Here is a 19872-nt window from a genome sequence, read left to right on the forward strand (position 1 = left end):
CAAACAGAACGCTGACGCCGGTTTCGGCGGCGCAAGTTGATATAAAGCAGAGCCACCGCAACTGATCTCTGTCGCTCATCCATGATGATCACAAGTAAACACAAACTGCTCGTGTGTGGTATTTGTTGTGTGCGGTCTAGCAAAATTGCTAGCAGCGTTGGTGTAACTAGACTGCTTGTTGTGACGTCAACACAGCGAATTCGCGTTCTGTTCGAACTCACCTGGCGGAGCTGGCGGCCAAACACGGGCGAACAAAGCGGCGCGAACTCTCTCGCCGCCTTTGGTCTGAACGTAGCATCCGAAGGATGCACTGCTACTATCCTTCGCGGACTTCCATATCCCAAGATTCTTTGCGCGCAGCTGCTCCGCCCGTTCGCGATATTATGAACCCTACATAGGCCTCGCCAAAATCCCGTTTCTGGCTTTGTCACGTGTGCGCCACCGTAGCAACGCGAAAATATGTTGTTATGGGGTTAGCGCTCATCAAGGAAACGCTGTACACCCACAATTTAACCTGTCTAAGTTATCCACAATCAACATTAACGTTTTTAACTCAATCTTTGCTTGCTCCACGTTTGAGCATAGGATACTTCACCCCTTATCATGACTACAAACAAAACGAGCTCCTATATTGTAGTAATATGACTTTTACATTTATACACAGGTAACAACTTACTGATCAGCTTTCTTAAATGTGAGAAAGTCTATTTATTAGATATATGTTCATTTTCAGACAACTAACGTTACTTACCTCCGTTCTGTTGTTGACAGCCAGCAGTCCAAAATTACAAAAGCAGCCAGCTGTCCAAAATTGCGAAAAATACAAAATTACAAAATTGAAGGTAGCTAACGTTAGCTTTGCTTCGCACCGAGTTGATAGTTGATTGTTTCCTTAGCAACGCAGCGGAAATCCGGCGTCCGTTCGCGAGATTTGGGACAGGGTACGGGATTTTGGCGAGGGCTATGTAGGGTTCATAATATCGCGGGCCGCCCGTTCTCCCCAAAAACAAAAACAAAGTAATGGACGGTGGACGAATGTCTAGTCAAAGCACCGAGCAACATTTCACTTATAAATGTAAGTATCGGGTTTCTACTCATTTGATCATCTCACGCCAGATATGTTAAACTTCAGGGGACCTTAAAACATCAAAATTTCTGTTAAAATACGTGACGTTAGATGGAGAGGCTCTTCTCCCTGCTGCTGGATGGAGAGGCTCTTCTCCCTGCTCGAGAGGATAATAGAGAGGCGTTGATTTATTTTTGTTTTTTGTGTGTGTATTAATTGTTATGAATAAGTTTATTGTGCAAAATGTTAGATGTTTTATAAATTTAAATATTGTTACTTTGTTATGTGTGTTATCTATTCGTTTTTACTATTTACAACTAAAGTACAACCATTTATAAAAGGGTTAACAAACATTTCACGGACAACAAAGGACTGATTTTTTTTATTTTATTATAATTAATAATTAAGCGACTGTCTTAAAATTTCCAACTATTTACAAATTAGAGAAAAATTTGCTATTTACAAATTACATATTTAAAATTACATATACTTAACATGATTATCTGAGCATGAGTCCCTGGCGGTGCTGCTGGGCTGGATGGAATGCCACAAGAAAGACTGCTGTCTTCTCGCTGCCAGTGGGACTCATCAAGGGCGGTCCTCAGAGTTTGTTTGGGGGTGCATGTCTCCACTGTCCACCACATCATCCATCTACCTATCAAATAATAACATTACCATAGGTTAAAATAATAGGTTTGCCTCTCCACGGTCCTCTCTCAGCCGGATATAAATCAGCCGGCGCATCTCCTCTTCCTCCAGCATGAGGCAAATTTAAAAAACCAAAAGCGGCAGTTCTGGCTTCATCATTTTTCAGTAGTAACTTCCAAGAGTAATCGTGACGTAAGGATAAGGTGACGCAACCAGGAAATCCACCGAAGGCTATACCGTCCCATTTAACAACCGTTGACGCGGTATACGGAGGAGCCTCCGGAGGATCCGGCTTCGTAGACCGCGAAGGCTTCACCCAGCGAAGGGTGCAGACCCTGAATTGGGACACAGCAACTGTCGTGAAAGCATGTTTTGTTGATTGTTCCACCGTGAAAAAGATTCCGACGTCAAAACAGCAGTTCCGCACTACACCCGCCCCCTCGTCACGTGTGCCTCCCCCCCTTGAGAAACATTGGCTTAGCCATCATCAAAGTTCCATCGACTGAGAATAGAATAAATTAATGATTACTTGTACATTTCTGTGGAAAATATTATTTATTTCATTATGACGCCAAAGACTGCTGGGAACGTTGCATAACCAGATAATTATTGTATTCCTCACCGATTGTCACGTGATTTTTACATCCATGTGTGTTTATTTTATCTAGCTACCTTGGCTACAAAAGTTTGCTAGTAATTGAAAAAATACAGTAACTTCTGTAAGTGAGGAGGAGCAGGATGTCTTCCGGATATAAACACATAAGTGGTGCATAGAAAAGAAAGCAAAAGTCTGTGTGTGTGTGAGAGAGAGAGAGAGAGAGAGAGAGAGAGAGAGAGAGAGAGAGAGAGAGAGAGAGAGAGAGAGAGAGAGAGAGAGAGAGAGAGAGAGAGAGAGAGAGAGAGAGAGAGAGATGAGCTTCCAAATTTAGATTTATTTTTTAAGTCAACAGAGGGCTTGCCATACAGGAAAAGCTGCTGCCAGCTCAGTCGCTTTACACTGCTGCTAGTTCTTACACTACTCCTTATATTTACGGTTCATACCGCCACACAAAAGTTGATCCATTTTGAAGACGAACAGTGTTTCATTATAATTGTGCTTGTCTGTACTTGTGTCCTCATGAACCTGTGAGACATTATCTGTTGTGGCTCAAGTATGTCCCAAAACAAAAGTTTACATTTTGCCAAGAATGTTTGGGTGTGTCCTTGAGACGCCCACTAAATCAAGGAGGCATCGTTTAGTAACTAAACACACTTGAGATACACAACGATCCAAGCATTCATTTCGGCTTTCAATTAACAAAAGCATTTCACCTTTCAATTAACAAAGGCAAAGCCTACAACTGTGCAATATTTGAATTTTCATACAATAATTTTGTCACCAAAATGGCTAATAATAAAAATTTGTGACAATAAATCAACAGTGTAGCTTTTAACTTTGTGCCATTTTTGGTGGTGTGTCAATTTGACAATACCAGTGTTATACTAAAATGTGTGACATGTCAGATTTTGCAACCCTTTGATTTTACAATACCTCCTATCTTGTGTCCCCCCACGATTGGAATGATCAAGGAGGACTATGAAGCCGTTTATACATTCATCACGTAATTTCTCAGACACTAAGGACTCGATTTTTTTTTTGGCAATTACCGCCTTTATTTGACAGAGATGGCATGCAGCAAACGGGCCGGGCCAGATTTGAACCCAGGCCACTGTGGTAACGACTCAGCCTTAAGTGGTAAGCTCTCTCTACCAGGTGAGCTACTGGGGCACCCCAAGGACTCGATTTAGACAAAACTTGGGGAATGGTGCATCTTCATACTGAGATCTGGCATTTAAAAAACCAAGCTGAATTTTAAAAAAATATTATCTTTTATAGAGTTGATTATATGAAAGATTCCCGTTGACACCCATTCATTCAGTTCTGTTTGGTGCTCACTGTTGCTAGCTGGTGTATAGCTTCATATATCCCTGCAGTTGTCAGTATTAAACAATCTCTGGTCACAGCTGACTATGTAACATTCAATCTACATTCAATCCAAGAAAGTGATCCAGTTACTGATATATTCATATATATTGATTATAGTAATCGATAGCCTATTTTTGTTCTGATCTCAGAATTGTAAACAAAGATTCATTAGGCTACAATAAGGTTGGGATTTAATCAATTTGGCATAACATCACATGAAATGGGTTCATGTTACTCGATTGCTTCATCCAAACTGCAGCATATTTCTCTTGCTAATAGGCAAGAAAAATGTGCTGCAGTATATATTTGAATGTGGCACTATCCTTACTATGGTTAAGTTAGTTAGCAGGACATTCATGACCATAGATGAGGATCTGGTTGGACGGGCTTGGGAGGATGCTGTAGGCTTGATCTTTTGGGGATTCCCATTCTGGATGTCCTCCCAGCTGGCCTTCCACTCCATTGCCTGCTCCAGGTTCCTTGCTGCTTCATGGCCACTGCCTTGCTGGTTCTCTCTTTCTCAACACAGTTTGGACCTCCTCCTGCAAGAGCCTGTTCTTCACCTTGCTGCAGGCAGTGGTATTTGGGGGTATTTGCTATTGGGGGGAAAAAGTGATACGGTCAGATGAGTAATTCTTCCTGGCCTTGTTTAGGGTCTGCTTGCCCCCATAACAGGAAGGGTCCCTGCAAATTTATATAAAGTTATTCTGAGTGATCACTTTTATCTTATGATGAAACATTTCTATCCTGATGGGAATGGTCTCTTCCAGGATGACAATGAAAATGATGTTAATCATATGCTATGGCCTTCACAGTCACCAGTTCTTAACTCAATTGAACAGCTATGGGATTTTGGACTGACGTGTTAAACAGCACTCTCCACCATCATCATCAAAACACTAAATGATGGAATATCTATTGAAAGAATGGTGCTCCATCCCTCCAGTAGAGTTCCAGGGACTTGTAGAATCTATACCAGTGGTGTCCAGCCCTGCTCCTGCAGAGCTACCCTCCTGCCAGTTTTCACTCCAACCTGAACACATTTTTTTTTCATGTACAGCTGACATCCATGAGTACTCTGCCTGGTTATACTGCAGTGAAACCGGTGGCACAAAACCACTCTCACCATCTCCACTTACAGCCATATGTTTCCAATGCTCTGTTAGTCTGTAAATAGTAAATCAACTTATATGTATAGTCTGTTTGTTGTTAATTCTTAGGGAGTGCTGTGAAAATGGGAGGCGATGGTTCTAATTGCTGTTTCAAAATGAGAAAAATAATCAGTTACTCACCATCATGACTGATCATAATTTGACCAATATAAAGGCAGTTAACTCTCGTGTCTGACCTCCCTGCTGGTGGAGGTACTCTCACTTTCAGGTCTGACCATGTCTCTAACTCATTAAGAGTGCGGGTCTGAGAACTGGCCATATTTACCGCTTTTGTAATATTTTCCCACTGAACACATTCCCTTTTTGTTGAATACTCCAATTGGAAAAACAGCCGATATATATACATTCAATAAAGGTTTATTGGCAGCTTTTGATTGCTTATGGCATGAAACAGGCTAGTACTGTCTCATAAAGAATTTACTTGACTCACTGGATTATTTTTGCTCCTTATTTGTTGAGCTTATACAGTGGCTTGCAAAAGTATTCATACCCCTTGAAATTTTCCACATTGTGTCATGTTTCGACCACAAACATAAATATATTTTATTGGAATTTTATGTGAAAGACCAACACAAAGTGGCACACAATCTTGAAGTACAAAGAAAATTATACATGATTTAAAAAAAAAATTTGCAAATAAAAAACTGAAAAGTGCGGTGTGCAAAAGTATTCAGCCCCCCTGAGTCAATACTTTGTGGAACCGCCTTTTGCTGCAACTACAGCTGCAAGTCTTTTGGGGTATGTCTCTACCAGCTTTGCACATCTAGAGACTGAAATGTTTGCCCATTCTTCTTTGCAAAACAGCTCAAGCTCAGTCAGATTAGACGGAGAACGTTTGTGACCGGCAGTTTTCAGATCTTGCCACAGATTCTCAATTGGATTTAGGTCTGGACTTTGACTGGGCCATTCTAACAAATGAATATGTTTTGTTTTAAACCATTCCATTGTAGCCCTGGCTTTATGTTTAGGGTCGTTGTCCTGCTGGAAGGTGAACCTCCGCCCCAGTCTCAAGTCTTTTGCAGACTCCAACAGGTTTCCTTCCAAGATTGCCCTGTATTTGGCTCCATCCATCTTCCCATCAACTCTGACCATCTTCCCTGTCCCTGCTGAAGAGAAGCACCCCCAGAGCATGATGCTGCCACTACCAAGTTTGACAGTCGGGATGGTGTGTTCAGAGTGATGTGCAGTGTTAGTTTTCCGCCACACATAGCGTTTTGTATGTAGGCCAAAAAGTTAAATTTTGGTCTCATCTGACCACATGTTTGCTGTGTCACCCACATGGCTTCTGGCAAACTGCAAATGGGACTTCTTATGGTTTTCTTTTAACAATGGCTTTCTTCTTGCCACTCTTCCATAAAGGCCAGATTTGTGCAGTGCACGACCAATAGTTGTGGACAGATTCCCCCACCTGAGCTGTGGATCTCTGCAGTTCGTCCAGAGTCACCATGGGCCTCTTGGCTGCATCTCTGATCAGTGCTCTCCTTGTTCGGCCTGTAAGTTTAGGTAGACGGCCGTGTCTTGATAGGTTTGCAGTTGTGCCATACTCTTTCCATTTCCGGATGATCGATTGAAAAGTGCTCTGTGAGATGTTCAAAGCTTGGGAAATCTTTTTATAGCCTAACCCTGCTTTAAACTTCTCCACAACGTTATCCCTGACCTGTCTGGTGTGTTCCTTGGACTTCATGAAGCTGTTTGCTCCCCAATATTCTCTTAACAAACCTCTGAGGCCATCACAGAACAGCTGTATTTGTACTGAGATTAGATTACTCACAGGTCGACTCTATTTAGTCATTAGCTCAACATTCGATCATTGAGCAATCATCAGGCAACTTCTGAAGGCAATTGGTTGCACTCAGAGAAAAGGGGGCTGAATACTTTTGCACATTGCACTTTTCAGTTTTTTATTTGTAAAACATTTTTAAAATCATGTATAATTTTCTTTGTACTTCACAATTGTGTGCCACTTTGTGTTGGTCTTTCACATAAAATTCCAATAAAAAATATTTAAGTTTGTGGTCGTAACGTGACAAAATGTGGAAAAGTTCAAGGGGTATGAATACTTTTGCAAGCCACTGTATATATATATATCAAAAGCATCAATGTTCTAACTGTAGATTGGCCCATCCCCCTATCCTGAAATTGCACACCGCACATAGAACATAGGCAACCAGTATAAATAAGGACGTTTACTGTAACCATGTAGGCAGCTGATGAGTGCATTGAGCATGAAACAAGCTTGTTCTGCCATTTAATAACCTTGAGCTATAAGAAAAAAAAATCTTGGCTCCCAAATTGTTGAGCTCTTTTTTTCTACATTGAAGGTTTCATTGCAACATCCTGTGGATATATATATATATATATATATATATATATATATATATATATATATATATATATATATAACTTCTTAAATGAAACCCTCAATGTTAGGGAAAGTGCTCAACAAAAAGGAGCAAAATAATCCAGGGATTCAAGTAATTTCCTTAATCAGACAGTACCTGCCTGTTTCATGCTATTAGCAATCATCAACTGTCACTAGACTAGAGCTAAACGGCAAAGAACATAACATACATAACTGTCTCGCCATGCACATCACATACAGTATTACCTTTTTTCTGCCATGGGTTTCCATTGTGGTACAACATTGATTCCTTCACTTAGTATATGATGTGTGTCTTGCTTGGATATCACTGTGTGTTTTGGGGCAAAATTGATGGCTTTGGATAGTAAATCTTTGTGTATGGAGGAGTAGGACTCGCAGATATCAAAACATATAAATGTGCAGTTCTTCTTGTCTTGTTCTTATATATATATATATATATATATATATATATATATATATATATATATATATATATATATATATATACACTCACCGGCCACTTTATTAGGCACACCTGTCCAACTGCTCGTTAACGCAAATTTCTAATCAGCCAATCACATGGCAGCAACTCAATGCATCTAGGCATGTAGACATGGTCAAGACGATCTGCTGCAGTTCAAACCGAGCATCAGAATGGGGAAGAAAGGTGATTTAAGTGACTTTGAACGTGGCATGGTTGTTGGTGCCAGACGGGCTGGTCTGAGTATTTCAGAAACTGCTGATCTACTGGGATTTTCACACACAACCATCTCTAGGGTTTACAGAGAATGGTCCGAAAAAGAGAAAATATCCAGTGAGCGGCAGTTCTGTGGGCGAAAATGCCTTGTTGATGCCAGAGGTCAGAGGAGAATGGCCAGACTGGTTCGAGCTGATAGAAAGGCAACAGTAACTCAAATAACCACTCATTACAACCGAGGTATGCAGAAGAGCATCTCTGAACGCACAACACGTCGAACCTTGAGGCAGATGGGCTACAGCAGCAGAAGACCACACCGGGTGCCACTCCTGTCAGCTAAGAACAGGAAACTGAGGCTACAATTCACACAGGCTCACCAAAATTGGACAATAGAAGATTGGAAAAACGTTGCCTGGTCTGATGAGTCTCGATTTCTGCTGCGACATTCGGATGGTAGGGTCAGAATTTGGCGTCAACAACATGAAAGCATGGATCCATCCTGCCTTGTATCAACGGTTCAGGCTGGTGGTGGTGGTGTAATGGTGTGGGGGATATTTTCTTGGCACACTTTGGGCCCCTTAGTACCAATTGAGCATCGTGTCAACGCCACAGCCTACCTGAGTATTGTTGCTGACCATGTCCATCCCTTTATGACCACAGTGTTCCCATCTTCTGATGGCTACTTCCAGCAGGATAACGCACCATGTCATAAAGCTCGAATCATCTCAGACTGGTTTCTTGAACATGACAATGAGTTCACTGTACTCAAATGGCCTCCACAGTCACCAGATCTCAATCCAATAGAGCACCTTTGGGATGTGGTGGACCGGGAGATTCGCGTCATGGATGTGCAGCCGACAAATCTGCAGCAACTGCGTGATGCTATCATGTCAATATGGACCAAACTCTCTGAGGAATGTTTCCAGTACCTTGTTGAATCTATGCCACGAAGGATTAAGGCAGTTCTGAAGGCAAAAGGGGGTCCAACCCGGTACTAGCAAGGTGTACCTAATAAAGTGGCCAGTGAGTGTATATAGAGTGGTGCTTGAAATTTTGTGAACCCTTTAGAATTTTCTATATTTCTGCATAAATACGACCTAAAACATCATCAGATTTTCACACAAGTCCTAAAAGTAGATAAAGAGAACCCAATTAAACAAACGAGACAGCAGCATTATACTTGGTCATTTATTTATTGAGGAACATGATCCAATATTACATATCTGTGAGTGGCAAAAGTAATGTGAAACTTTGCTTTCAATATCTGGTGTGACCCCCCCGCGTGCAGCAATAACTGCAACTAAACATTTCTGGTAACTGTTGATCAGTCCTGCGCATCGGCTTGGAGGAATTTTAGCCCATTCCTCCCTGCAGAACAGCTTCAACTCTGGGATATTGGTGGGTTTCCTCACATGAACTGCTTGCTTCAGGTCCTTCCACAACATTTCGATTGGATTAAGGTCAGGACTTTGACTTGGCCATTCCAAAACATTAACTTTATTCTTCTTTAACCATTCTTTGGAAGAACGATTTGTGTGCTTAGGGTTTTTGTCTGGCTGCATGACCCACGTTCTCTTGAGATTCAGTTCACGGACAGACGTCCTGACATTTTCTTTAACAATTCGCTGGTATAATTCAGAATTCATTGTTCCATCAATGATGGCAAGCTGTCCTGGCCCAGATGCAGCAAAACAGGCCCAAACCATGATACTACCACCACCATGTTTCACAGATGGGATAAGGTTCTTATGCTGGAATGCAGTGTTTTCCTTTCTCCAAACATAACGCTTCTCATTTAAACCAAAAAGTTCCATTTTGGTCTCATCCGTCCACAAAATTTTTTTCCAGTAGCCATCTGGCTTGTCCACGTGATCTTTAGCAAACTGCCGACGAGCAGCAATTTTCTATTTGGAGAGCAGTGGCTTTCTCCTTGCAGTCCTGTCATGCACACCATTGTTGTTCAGTGTTCTCCTGATGGTGGACTCATGAACATTAATATTAGTCAATGTGAGAGAGGCCTTTAGTTGCTTAGAAATTACCATGGGTTCCTTTGTGACCTGGCCGACTATTACACGCCTTGCTCTTGGAGCGATATTTGATGGTCGACCACTCCTGGGGAGGGTAACAGTGATCTTGAACTTCCTCCATTTGTACACAATCTGTCTGACTGTGGATTGGTGGAGTCCAAACTCTTTAGAGATAGTTTTGTAACCTTTTCCAGCCTGATGAGCATCAACAATGCCTTTTCTGAGGTCGTCAGAAATCTCCTTTGTTCTTGCCATGTGTTGTGAAGATCAGACTTTGATAGATCCCTGTTCTTTAAATAAAACAGGGCACCCACTCACACCTGATTGTCATCCCATTGATTGAAAACATCTGACTCTAATTTCACCTTCAAATGATATGCTAATCCTAGAGATTCACGTATGTTTGCCACTCACAGATATGTAATATAGGATCATTTTTGTCAATAAATAAATGACCAAGTATAATATTTTTGTCCCATTTGTTTTACTGGGTTCACTTTATCTACTTTTAAGACTTGTGTGAAAATCTGATGATGGTTTAGGTCTTATTTATGCAGAAATATAGAAAAGTCTAAAGGGTTCACAAACTTTTAAGCACCGCTGTATATATGGTGTCATCAGATCATAACACATTTTTCCACATACTTTTCACAGACTAGTATCTTTTTGCAAAATTTAGCTTGGATTTTTTTTTTTATGTGAAAAGGCTTCCATCTTGCCACCCTACCCCATAGTCCAGACATATGAAGAATACAGAAGATTGTTGTCACATGTAGGGAGCAATCAGTATTTGCAAGAAATTCCTGCAACTCCTTTAATGTTGCCATAGGCCTCTTGGCAGCCTCCCTGACCAGTTCTCTTGTTGTCTTCTCATCAATTTTGGAGGGACGTTCTCCAATTTGTAGTGGGGTAAACATACAAAATTAGACCAAAGACAAGGTACTTGAAATGCAAAAGCCGGCACTTAAACACACGTAGTACATACAGTAATGAATCAGACCAACAAATAAGCCTGCATGTAATAAAAAAGTAAGTAACTCACTTTCCCTTTTTTTAGGCTCCTTCACCTGTATTAGAAATAGTTTAGGCTGGTTTGGAACATCCACCCGGGCTGGATAGTTTGTTTAGGTTATGTTGGACTAGACAGCAGGTCTATGAGTGACTATCTCTTTTTAGGTTAATAGGTTGTACCTGTTTTGGTTTTGGTCAATGTGATGTGACGTTGTACACATTATATTCACAACTGGCCATTTCTGCCCGTGGGCCCATCACAATGTAGCTCCCACCAGCTTGTCTAGATTGGTTTTTTGATGCAGGTTCATCACACACTCACTCTGTCTCTTTCTGTTTCTGTTCTTGTCCCCATGTTGCTTTCTTTCTCTTGTCCTTTCTTTCTAGGCATTTGTAGCTACAGGTACCAACCTCTCTCTGCAGTTCTTTCCAGCCAACATGCACGGTGATCAGAGACAGGCTCCCACCAGGGAGTACGTCGACTTTGAGAGAGAGACAGGGAAGGTAGGACACGTTTTAAGTTTCCCCACACACTCACAAAGGTTTTAAGACACACACACACACACACACGCACACGCACACACACACACACCAGTTGACGAGTTGACGGTGGGCTCAATACTAAATTGAAGTAGTAGTACTAGTCACAAGACACTTGATGTCACAGGGCAGTAAATATGGCTACAGCAGAAATGCCAAAAGGAGATTTGGCAGTCGAAACGCACAAAGCAAAAAAGAATACACCGACTCTATTAATTACTTGACCAAAAATAAGATGTCAGATGTTACCTGCAAATTATTCACTGCTACCTTTACATTCAACAGAAGTACCAGTGCCATGTACAACCATGTGAACAGGCCCTCGCTTACGGGCCAATGTTGTCAGAGCTACAATTTAAGACTCCATCTAATGCTTTGCTTTAAGGGAGAGAAATCATGATCAGATCACATTGCTGTGCATTTTATCAGAGATATACCCTTGGCTGAAGTACTTGCTGAGGGATTAAAAGTACTATTACAGCTTGTTGACTGAGCTTTCAGTGACAAGTAGAACATGGTAGTCATGCTATCCTTAATACACACACACACACACACACACACACACACACACACACACAGACACACACACAGGTTTTTTCCTCAGCTGGCAAAGATAATGTGCATGCTGGTTAAAAGAGAGTCACGGGTTCTTTATTCATCTTTCACTTTAAATTTGTAAAAGCACAGCAGCTTGTTCAGGGTCTCCATCGCCTCAACTTTGTGTGACGAGATACAAGGACCTTTTAAGGAATTCACACTCTAAACAAGCTCAAAATGTATGAGATTAATTAACATGATAGCCATACAGAAACTCAGCAGAGTATATTCATCCTTTTCAGGTAAGTCATTGAGCTGTTTGTGAATCAGAGCAGAGTGAATTAGAGCTCTTTGTGAATCAGAGCTCTTTGTGAATCAGAGCTCTTGGTGAATCAGAGCAGCGTGAATCAGCTCTTTGTGAATCAGAGCTCTTGGTGAATCAGAGCTCTTGGTGAATCAGAGCAGAGTGAATAAGCTCTTTGTGAATCAGAGCTCTTTGTGAATCAGAGCTCTTTGTGAGTCAGACCTCTTTGTGAATCAGAGCTCTTGGTGAATCAGAGCAGACTGAATCAGCTCTTTGTGAATCAGATCTCTTTGTGAATCGGACCTCTTTGTGAATCATAGCTTTTGGTGAATTAGAGCTCTTGGTGAATCAGAGCAGAGTGCGCCATGTACTGGGGGCGAGGTGAGCGCATGTTTTGTATTTTCATGGCAGAGGTGCATGGCGCACCTGAAGTGCATTTGGGAACGGGGAGCGATATATTAGCAGGAGTGGTCGGGGCTAGAGTCAAATGCATCAATCAAATATCATCTTTTCCTTCCTTTTATAAGGAGTTAGTGCTGTGCTCACAACGCAGCACTAATTTGGTGATGGAAGCAAAAGAACACAGTACTGCAGATTTCCTTACACGGAAGTTTCCCCCAAGAAGGAACTATGTCTATGTGCACAAACTGCAAAATTGTCTTGAAAATTTGAACCAGGTTTTATTTAAATAAATGATCAGTCAGAAACAACAGGATACAATCTGCCAATATGATTTTTCATGACAGAACTCTTATCAAATTAACAAAAAATGTAAATTTTGATTTGATAGTATATACACCACTGTCGCTACCAAATAAGGCTGGAGATATATCCAAAATAACAGCGCTGATCCAGCTGATCCAGTCTGTTGAAGAAAGAGCCAAGAGTGTTAATGCTCAAAGTCATCTGTTTTCTCTCTCACAAAAAGGTGTGTACAACACATGTATTAGGATATACGAAGACTCTCTTCACACCACATTTTTTCAAAACGGTGTCTCCCCACCTGCCGCCCAGTTACTGCTGGGATAGGATCCAGCATCCCCGCGGCCCTGAGAGCTGGATAAGCTGTTTGGATAATGAATGGATGGACAAGTCATTGAATATAACAATATATACCAATAAATATGCCAATTAGTGACAAAAATGGTACTAAAATTTAGTGTGCTGTTTGCTGTCAGCCTGGTCTGAGCAGGTGGGCAGCAGACAGTACAGACATGGTCATGCTTGATGTCAAAACTGCAGTGTAGCACCGCACAATAACACTCCTGCAGCTCTCCTCATACCTCAGTGCACTGCAGGTCACCAAAATGCCAACAAGCATAGTGCACACAGAAAACATGACTGCACCTCTGGAAATTAATCACCTTGCTGGTGCAAATCCACATATTGTGCTGCACTCCTGAATGAAAATAGGGTCCGAGGTCTTTGGCAAAAAGTTTGGCCAATCTCAAGGACAAAACACAGTATTGAGAACGCCAGCGTTCTCCCTGCCTCTCCTCCTAATGCTTGCTGACACAGACACACATACATAGGCAAATGTTAATTATCCATAGGTGTTCTTTGTTGCCCAGGTGAGCCACTCCTAATGTTACCTGCCTCCAAACCAATGCCTATACTGTGTTTTGTCACACACTGTGTCTGTGAAACCCACACAGAGAACAAAAACAGGCAGTCAAGCAAACTTTTGCTTTTTCAAGTTTCCTCCTTCTGGACTTCCATCAAGAGTTCTGTAGGTGTGTATTGACTTCCAAATTCATATCGATGGTTTCAGTTCGGATCCACTCCTGCGACATGGAAATAATTGCAATTTATTTCTCCTTGCTGTGTCGAGGTGTTTGCACTCCATGGATATTTTCAGCTGAATTAAAAAATCATGGTATCCATGTCATGAAATGGAGTAGATTAAAAAATACTGGGTCACAATGTGGAAGTTGCCACTATTTTGTCTATCCTGCTACAATTACCTCGTTGAAAACCGTACGTAGCAAACGTTGCTCCTTCAACGTGAGTCGGAGTGGGAAGAGCTCAGAAGAGCTCAGAAGAGCCAGGGCTTGCTGCTGTTGTCAAGCTACTGGCCACTGTAGAGGAACACCGCTGCTGCTGCTGTTGTGTTTGTGTGTGTTAATTGTCTCCCTTGGCGCCAGGACTAGGATCTATGTGTGTGTGTGTGTGTGTGCGTATGTGTGTGTGTGTGTGTGTGTGTGTGTGTGTGTGTGTGTGTGTGTGTGTGTGTGTGTGTGTGTGTGTGTGTGTGTGTGTGTGTGTGTGTGTGTGTGTGTGTGAAGCCTTGTCCACAGACACTGGCCAGCTGAAGTGGATGCTGTCTGGCGGCTCATTAAAAATGCATTCTGGGGAATCAATGGACCTCCATGCCTCAAGGCTGATGGACTAATCTCACTCTGTTAATTATTTAGCACGGATGCTCTGATAGATGGTAATGGTGTGTGTGTGTGTGTGTGTGTGTGTGTCTGTGTCTGTGTCTGTGTGTGTCCTCTCTCACCTCACTTGTGGTCCCGAATCTATGAAGTTTTAATGAGGCCAGAAGACATCAGCATAAAGCAAGTTTTCCACACACTCTCTGGCCAGATAAATTTATTCTGACCGTCTTAATATCTTAATTCCTGCCCATGTATCTTTTCGATTCAAAGGACGAGTTCGACTTTAACAAGAGAATAAAAGAAGCAGCACAAATGACATCTGCGAGTGCTGCTTTAGGCAAAAGTAGTAGCGTAGGGTTTGTATTGTGAAGGGTAAACATCATTTATAATATTTTGTAAAATAAATTGTATAGGTAAGAGCCTCTATGCGTTCAGGATTTTTTATACGTATGAAATATACACTTTCTTCCACCATATTGATCCATCAGGACCAGATTTAAAGTTATAGACCCTCACAGTGCAGCCCTCCTAGGATGGAGGGCAGCATCAGCAGAAAATGTGTCTCTTAAGCTTTAAGAGTCTATGTTTCCTCATTGGTCATTAGCCTTTTTCTAGCTGGAGTTGGTCCAACATCACTAGAATGTGATTGTGGCCGCTCTGGTGGCTGAGCGGAATAAACCGCCGTTCTTGCAACCCGCTCATCATGTGGCTGGGAGGTTCATATCCCAGACTCGCCGTAACCGGTCACGGCCAGAGCGTCCACAGGGTAAGGGCATTCATTAGGCCACCCTTACCCGAGGGATAGTGGATGTAGATCGGTGTAGTGTTCGGGGACTCGTCGTTCTGCAGCGACCCTTCTGGCCCACCCGGGCGCTTGCAGCCAAGCAACTGAAAGCATTCTCCCTACGCCTCCTTCGCGGCCTGAAGGCGATGTAATCCATGCAAGGCTTCAGCGTGTAAAATAGCGAGAGCAGCCGACAGGAATTTGAAGGAAGCTGGTGTAACGACTATCTCCTTCCTGTGGAAACGTGAGCCCGGGGAGTTATTCGACAAGAGTTCCGGCCATATTCCATTGGGTTAATTGGGTGGGATAAGGGGAAACCTACAAATAAATTTATTTCAAAAAAAAGAATGTGATTGTGCTTTAATAAGTTTTATTCTTTTCCCTCAAAGTAAGATGGGAAAGATGCGAGAGAGGAGTTTGTGAGTGTTGCTCACTGTGAGGAAGAAGGAGAAACTATGTCGGCTGCACAAGAGCACGATCAATTTCATACACACAAGTTGGGTGCTCTGTATGCTGGGTGGCACGATGGCTCAGTGTTTAGCGCGGTCGCCTCACAGCAAGAAGGTTCTGGGTTCGAGCCCCAGGGTCGTCCAACCTTGGGGGTTGTCCTAGGTTGTCCTCTCTGTGGAGTCAGCATGTTCTCCCCGTATCTGTGTGGGTTTCCTCCCGTTGCTTTGGTTTCCTCCCACAGTCCAAAGACATGTAGGTCAGGTGAATCGGCTGTACTAAATTGCCCCTACATGTGAAAGTGTGCGTGTGTGTGTTGGCCCTGTGTGATGGCCTGGCGGCCTGGCCAGGGTTTCGCCCTGCTTGCCGCCCAGTGACTGCTGGGATAGGCTCCAGCATCCCCGCAACCCTCAGAACAGGATAAGCGGTTCTGATAATGGATGGATGGATGGATGGAAGTTGGGTGCTGAGAAAAAGAGAAATCTAGGAAGAGTTTTATAAGTCACTTTGAGGATTGCTGGATGAATTTGTCAACACTTCCACAGTTGTGGTGGATATGTGCATGTGACTGTAGGCTACCTGTAATGACCACTCTGAAAAATTATCTAAAATTTGAATGAAATGTAGACTGTAGACCTGAAATTGTAACGTACTGTCATACTTCAGCATGTTAAAATAAAGTGACAGCTGAGCTGACTTGATGATGTAAAGCCAGTAGTTTTACAGTTGATTTTTCTTTTCCTTTGAAAGACTATAAGAGTAAAAGGTCCTAGCTGACACTATGTGCATGATGATGCTGTGTTATTCTACTTGTTAAAAATGTGTTTCACCAAGGTTACGTGTGCAGTAGGACTAGATTAGCTAAGTTTGTGTTACCGTGATTCATGCACATGAATATCAATGAGCAGGGCCTTACACACACACACACAAACGCACACACAGAGTGTAGAGCTGACGTTCAGGTTGTTGATGTGTTTGCAGTGTAATCTATGCAAGCTGAATCTCAGTCTCTAGTTTACCAACTACCAAACTCTAGTTTGCCAACCTTCACATAATTGTCAGTAGCTATTTTGTTGCTGCTGTATATTTAGTTTGTGCTATAACTCGTTACATATTTTATTCATTTTGGAAGCATAGCATTTAGTGGAGCTGCCAGGGAAGAGGAAAAGAGGAAGGCCAAAGAGGAGGTTTATGCACGTGGTGAGGGAAGACATGAAGGTGGATGGAGTAACAGAGGAAGATGCAAAAGACAGGAAGAAATGGAAACGGATGATCCGCTGTGGCGACCCCTAATGGGAGCATCCGAAAGTAGTCGTACTAGTAGTCATTTAGTCATTTAGCTGTTTTTGAAATTGTTGCGATTTTTTTATTCTCGCTTGTTCCAGTGAGAATAAAACCACACTGTCTTGAGTTTTATAAGTAACCATACTAAAACCACTTTATTTGGCTCTTACTAACTAGCCACATACTGCTAGCTCTCACCACCTAGACCAGCCCGATGTTACAACACACACACACACACACACACACACACACACACACACACACACACACACACACACACACACACACACACACACACACACACACACACACACACACACACACACACACAGTTTGTCACACAAACAGGCAAGCAGGCGTTACCACTAACCATGCATATTGAATCTAACTCACTTGCAGTAGATCTGGATGCAGCAGCCTCTGTCATGGTGATTTGTCTTGTCTGTTGTCCATGCATTTCAGCCATTCTCCGGGTGTGTTTTGCGGTAAAAAAGTGCTTGTCAATCGATGATGTATGTTTGTGTTCCACCACAGAGTTGCACGTGGTGCAAAACAGTTTACCCCTGCTTTCGTGCAGAACATTGGGGAATTGCCTTGCATTTCTGCATCTTCACAACCAGAAACAAGGAACTGAGTTTGGTGATGTATGGCTCCATGGTTTGCGCGGAGGACTGCTATAATTGGTGAAACTCGTAGGAAACTATGATGATTGGTCAAATTTGCGGAAAAATTGCAGTGATTTTACAAAATTGCAAGGTCGCGCCGAAGTCACGGGGATTGGCTGAATTTGCGTTCATTGTTGTGATCACAACATCGCGAAATCCTGGAGGGCCTGCCTGCCTGTCTGCCTGTCTGTCTGTCTATGGATCTATCTATCTTATCTATACAATAAGGCCAAAGACTTCTGACACCAATCACTCAGAGACAACCAAGGGCCCCATATGAAGAATGTAATTCTTTATAGTAATACTATAAAGAAATACTACATATTTCCTGTGTTGTTTTTGTTTTTTTGGGGTTTTTTTTTTGCAGGCAATACTACACAAATTACTGTAGTATTTCCTATATTTATTTTTTTTTGGCACATTGAAATACACCATAGTGTCTTTATGCATGCTCTTTAATCCAGGTAAGGAAATCACAGAAAGTTGAATCAGTTCATCTGGACACAGCGTTTATTGTGAGAAACGTTTCATCACTCATCTAAGTGACCTCTTCAGTCTCAACTGACTGCAGGTATCCCCACCTTTATAAACAATACAGTGGCATAACGACCCAAACCAATGATCAGTTTCATATGCAAATTACCGTGAACATTAACTAGAGTTACAATGGCCATGTGTACTGTTCACAGAGGATTGGGGAAAAGTTGCAATCACAGCATTGTAAGATGGTGACAGACGTACTCTTAGCAGCCCCCCCCCCCCAGTTCAGGGATAGTCAATCCCTCTTAACATAGATGGCCTCTTTGACTCCCTGTTCAAACCAGCGTTCCTCCCTATCAAGGATGTGCACATCCTCATCCTTGAAAGAGTGGCCACTGGCCTGCAGATGGTGTAGACTTTGGAGCCCTGGCCTGACATGTTAGCTCTGCTGTGTTGTGCCATTCTCTTCGCCAGCGTCTGTTTAGTTTCCTTGACATACAAGTCACGGTAATCCTCCTGGCACTTAACAGTGTACACTATATTGCTCTGTTTGTGCCAGAAGACCCGATCCTTGGGGTGGGCCAGCTTCTGGCACAGTGTGTTTTGGGGTTTGAAAGCAACTGAGATGCAGTGTGTAGAAAATATGTGTCTCGACTTTTCCGACACTCCCGCCACATACAGAATCACCACTCGTTTACTCTTAGACAGCTGTTGTCCTTCTCCTCTCTTCGATCAGCACTGTTTGGGCATATTCCTGACTTTGACAAACGCTCAGTTAGGATAACCACACTTAACCAGGACCTGTTTAATGTGTGATTTCTCCCCTTCCCCGGCTGCTGTGTCGTGGGATGATGTCAGCTCGGTAGTAAAGTGTCCTGATGACTCTTAGTTTGTGCTCCAGTGGATGATGAGAGTCAAACCTTAAGTACTGATCAGTATGTGTTGGTATACGGTAAATATCAACAAGTAAATGCAACATTTCTCTCAATAAACATGTCCAGATGGACTGATTCAACTTCTGTGATACACTATAGTATTTCTGCATGGGCTAGCAGTTAGCTTAGCCTGCCCCTCTTCTGCGTCCTGTCAGACCGCCCTCAGTTATTCCTCTTCTGACGCAGCTCCTAGCAGGGCCGTGGTCCCTGGGCCCACCAGACACAGCAGACCGGGCACTCTCAGCCAATCCAGCTATAGCTCTCCCAGCCAGATACCTTCGACACACCTCCCCTGCACACCACACAATGACACAAACACAGTCGCAGACAAAAACACTGCACAGTTGACGCTAGGCAAGGCCACCACCCTCGGTGTTATTGGAACTGCCGGTCTGCATGGGCTAGCAGTTAGCTTAGCCTGCCCCACTCTCCCAGCTGAACCAACACCAGCTGTCCCAGCCATCAAATGAAATCAACTATCACAAACATAAATCCTTGTAAATGTTCCTCACACAATGACACAAACTTAGATGCAGATGTATACATGGACAAAGACACCACATAGTCAG

The 19872-nt window shown here is 42.6% G+C and overlaps 1 protein-coding gene across 3 annotated transcripts in view; it reads left to right on the forward strand.

Moving 5' to 3' along the window:
• cbfb (core-binding factor subunit beta) overlaps positions 1 to 19872 on the forward strand; it is a 116205-nt gene that overhangs the window by 26746 nt on the left and 69587 nt on the right. For all 3 annotated transcript variants that reach the window (XM_056281919.1, XM_056281920.1, XM_056281918.1), the window contains exon 3: positions 11337 to 11453. In XM_056281919.1, the coding sequence (XP_056137894.1) occupies positions 11337 to 11453 (117 nt within the window). The remainder of the gene's footprint in view (positions 1 to 11336; positions 11454 to 19872) is intronic.

This window comes from Lampris incognitus, chromosome 6, assembly GCF_029633865.1.
Source record: "Lampris incognitus isolate fLamInc1 chromosome 6, fLamInc1.hap2, whole genome shotgun sequence".
Lineage (NCBI taxonomy): Eukaryota > Metazoa > Chordata > Actinopteri > Lampriformes > Lampridae > Lampris > Lampris incognitus.